The following is a 4,786-nucleotide window of genomic DNA, read 5'->3' as shown; positions in this document are numbered from 1 at the left end:
ATGTTGATAAACCAGGGGATGCAAGACATATGCATGGCACCTCCAGGCCAACAAGTAGCCTACCTCCTCATCGAAAGAGCTCGACTGATGGACACCATCGAAGAAATAAAGCAGCGATACCTACTGCTCAATCAGAGTAACTTCAATGCAAACAGGCTGTTGAGCAACTACAATGGTGGACTGGATAGTGGATACGTCAGTGGCAGGAGTGAGTCTCATCAGTCCTATCCATCCAACAATGATTCGTCTAATTCCTGGGTTAGTGGCTTTTTCTATTTTAATATATAAACCACCTAAATATAGAATTTTTTTTGTTTTACTATTTTGTAACATTACTCATCTGCAGAACATATCAAATCTCAATGAGCTGCTAGTCAAAGTTGAAAATTTAGAAATTAACAACAAACTTCTGGAAGATAAACTCGTTAGTTTTGAAATTAAATAATTAACTTTCTATTTTTATTCAATAAATAATTATTATTAAATTAATCAAAAAATCTAATTTAAAAGAATTTAATTTTTCTTTTAGATATTAACAAATACTCCTTGTTTTCCTATCATTTTCATTGTCAAACTTCCTTACACTACCGAAAAATCAATATTCATTTCACTGCACCAATTTTTTAGAAAGAAATTTCGCCAGAAGACTATGAGGACCTCGTACAGAATGGTGTATACAAGCTGTCACTCAATGATTTTTATGAAGAATTTGATAATTCCATTGATAAGAAGACATCTAGTCCTTCCAATGTTACATCTTCCAATTTTCGACAATTCATTCCTTATCTTACACACACACACGTGTTTACATTCGATTTCTTTGTAATTGTAATCTATGCCCACATCACATCACCGCACACACATGCACAAACACACACACACAGACCATGACCTTTCAAAAGCCTAAATCTTTGGTAGAGGCCATAGAGAGGTTGAGGTCAGCAGAGGTCAGATGTCACAGGGTCAAACATTTGCAAAATGAGTTGAGGTTGAAAAAAAATGAAATTGAAACATTGAACAGTCAACTTGTTGAACTTCGGTTAGTTGTTGTTGGTGTGTTATTGGTAATATACAATATCTAAGAATTAAGTAAATACTTCAAATATTTTTTGAATAAAATGCAGTTGAGATTTTTAAATCACAGTAAATTGCTTTGATACGCTGATATTTATGGAACCTATCTACAGTTACAGAATGCAAAGTTTGTTCATTTATAAACGTAGGTAATACTACAAAAAAATGCTACATATCGTGCGAAATCGATGTAACATTGTGTTACAACAAATTAACAACCTGAACAACTATGTTAATGCAACGCACTACAACAGCATGTAGCAGTACACAGCGACCTTATACACCCATCAACGTACGATATCCTACAACGACGAAATTGAAACATTCCTACAGGCAGCACAGGTCAACAACAACAACAACAACAACAACAACTGAAGACGGGTTGGTGTCACGAGATGAACTGCAACAGCAACAAGACTTGGCACTGAAACACGGTGAGAAGATTGAGACATTGTTGAAGTCTGTTGAGGAGCATCTGATGAACATCAAGTCAACTTCAAAGGAGGTTTGTGTTTGTCAGCGAAACTTTTCTTTCACGTTCGCTTTCAAACAATCTTTCCAGCATTTTACTATCCTAATTTTGCTTCGTTTGTTTTGTCAACGTTGTTAAATGTTGTGTATTCCAAACAAAATGGTTGCGTGATCTCTTCAAAAGACGAGGACAGACGGCGAGAATGAGATCAGCAGTCCTATGATGAATAAGCAGCTGAAGATGGTCCAGAAGGAGTTTGAGATGTTGAAGGAGGAGCTGGTGAAGATGATGAACAAGTACGACGCACAGGCCAGCAGATACCGAGAGCACAAGCTCGCCTGCAAGAACAAAATCTTCAAAATCAAGTTACTCATGTCTTAATTCTTATTTTTTATTCATTAATCTTGGACCTTTTGGTACGCTAAGGACAAGTTGCAGGATTTACAAATTCAAATGATATTCAATTTATTACTAAGTTCACGACATAACAAGTCATTATTCAAAACAGTTAACAATGAATCCTTCTTGAAATTAACTTGTCTAATTATTATCGACAATTTTCTTCCACCTACAAATGTGAGCAGGGACACCGCGAGGCGAGAGAGAGAGGACCTGCTCGAGAGAGTGGCCGACCTGGAGAACAAGTTGATCTTATCGAAAGAGCACCTCGACGGAGAACTCATTTACAAGCAGGACCTGGAAAACAGCATCAAAAATCTTCTCGCTGAACAAAAATCTTTTATTAATCAGTTGGTGTTGCTGTCTACTTTTAACACGATTTCCAAGACAAAAACCACTACAAACAAACAGACAGCCCACGAACAACGGCAAACATAGACAAACAACAACAACAAGCAACAAACAACAATTAGGATATCAGAGAGAGATGAAACGATCCACGTACAGAAGTTGGAGCTGAACAGCTTGCAGTCGAACCTAGTACACATGGAACAAGAAGTCAAATCTCTAACGCAGAAACTCTCCATGTCCAAGGATGCCAGTAAAAAATATGTCTTCGATCATAGCACCAGTGACCAGGTGAGTGGTGGTGATTATGATGAAGTTGATGATGACGATGGTTATATAATAACCTTGACGATGACAATGTTGATGACGATGACGATGATGATGGCGATTCATCTCCAGGGTTCCACTGTCATCATAAGCACACTGCCGACATCTGGAGATCGACTTTGATCCTTTTCATCCATCCATCCTTCTTTCCATCCATCCATTCTTCCATCCATCCATCCATCCGTTTAATTCTTTTTCCCAAATCATCTCATCCAAATGACTTTCAAACATCATAATTTTTTCAATGCTGTTCAGAAGTTTTTCACATTAATATTCATACTCTAAAATTATTTATGATGTTTTAAAAGAATCTTTCATTATAATTCCGTAATTTGTGTGTTCGTGTGTGTGCGCGCGTGTGTGTGTCTTTATTGTAAATTAATTCACGACTTTTTAATTAAAATATTGAATTTTTTAAAATTTTATGTTGAATTTAGGCTGCAGTTTTTCACCTCTTATTTATTCCTTTATTTATATATTTAAATATTCAGCTTATTTTTTTATTCAATAATTTCTTTTTTTTTGTACCAAATTAGGTTGATTGTTAATTTTTTATCATTTTTTATCGTCATAAATTAAACGTACGGTCTGTCATGTTTATTTATAAACTTCGCAAATTGCGTTTCATCAAAGCAGTCAGTCCGCTGAGTTAAGCGTAGAAATTTATTTCAAATCTATCAATCTTGAAATGTGAAACTTTGTTTTAGATATAAATCTATCTAATTATCTAGTGATGTATTTGTTTATGCATTTGTTTTGTTTATCATTCATTTTTACGTCAAGCCGTTCGTTCATTCATTCGTTTGTTCGTTCATTTATTCGTTCAATCATCGGTTCGTTTGATCATTCATTCGTTTTTTTGGGTTACTATTTTATATTCGATTGTGTAATTCGTTTGAATCCATATTATTTAACTTATAAATAAATCAATATGTTCATTCATTCATTTATTCATTCATTCATTTATTTTTCATGCTTGCCTGCTTTATAAAGATAAACTTACACAAACTTAGCGGATCACTTTCCCTGGTGTAGAGTTGCGTCATATAATATTTTTTTGTTCGTGTTGCTTTTTAAATGCGGGACATCTCCAACACTTTGTCATCTTAAGTTGTTGGTTGACCTTATTATTTTGTTGACCTTGACATCCATTTGAATTGAATGAATGAATGAACGAACGAATGAACGAACGAATTAATAAATTGAAATTAACGTTGAATAAATGGATGGATGGATGAATGAATGAGTGTGTAGTTGGTTGGATGGGTGGATGAATGGATGAATAAATGGATTGATGAATGGATGGAAGGATGGATGGGTTGGATGGATGGATGGATGAATGGATGGATGGATGGAAGTACATTTGAAACCATAAAACTTGTTTCAATCATATTTTATTTAACCCATGTGTTTTCTATTATCATCTATTATATCATTATTTTATAATTTTTTGAAATATTAATGTTATGTCATCGTTCCTAACTGAACACTTAACGTCTGTTAGTACTTCGTTATTTTTCTCATTTTTATTTGTTGTATTCTTTCATTTATTCATTCATTCATTCATCCATCCATTCATTAATTCTCTCTTTCGTTCGTTCATTCATTCATTTCATTATTATTCATCTAACTAAGTGTTACAAAACTCAAGTTGTATAATTCATCCATTTGTGATATCTCTAGATACTGTATCTCTTTTAAATTTAACGGATACGAGGCACTTGTCTTTCTGTACCCACACACACACACACACACACCACACACACACACACACATATAAACACGTACTTGCATGTGCATTTCTCTGCATTCACACGCACATACAGACGTGACATACACATATTTACGCATACATACACTGATATATTGTATTTACATACACTGATACATTGTATACATACATACATACATACATAGACTTACACATCGTATACATATACATACATACGTACGTATACACACATACACCTATTCACAAATATCCAAATATAAAGGTACAGTATATCTATGTACAGTGTACACATACATATATGCAAACACCAGAAGATAACACACTTGTATGCACTTATGTTGTGTATTGTTTTACACGAACGTACGGTGTATGTTATCGCATCCTATTTGAATTATCATATCATGATATGATATCATTATCATGATATGATATCA

At 34.3% G+C, this 4,786-nt stretch overlaps 1 protein-coding gene across 1 annotated transcript; it reads left to right on the top strand.

Annotated features, from left to right (window-relative positions):
* Positions 1-3,055, top strand: HELRODRAFT_189900 (hypothetical protein; the record flags this gene model as incomplete). Its single annotated transcript, XM_009033223.1, has 9 exons — positions 1-258; positions 347-424; positions 628-750; positions 885-1,039; positions 1,408-1,579; positions 1,730-1,911; positions 2,131-2,295; positions 2,419-2,584; positions 2,693-3,055. The coding sequence occupies 9 exons, from the start codon at positions 1-3 to the stop codon at positions 2,741-2,743; spliced, it is 1,350 nt and encodes a 449-aa protein (XP_009031471.1). The 3' UTR covers positions 2,744-3,055.
* Positions 3,056-4,786: the final 1,731 nt, after the last annotated feature.

The sequence above is a fragment of the Helobdella robusta genome (assembly GCF_000326865.2).
Source record: "Helobdella robusta unplaced genomic scaffold HELROscaffold_9, whole genome shotgun sequence".
In the NCBI taxonomy this organism is placed as follows: domain Eukaryota; kingdom Metazoa; phylum Annelida; class Clitellata; order Rhynchobdellida; family Glossiphoniidae; genus Helobdella; species Helobdella robusta.
This window is presented reverse-complemented; position numbering and strand designations above follow the sequence as displayed.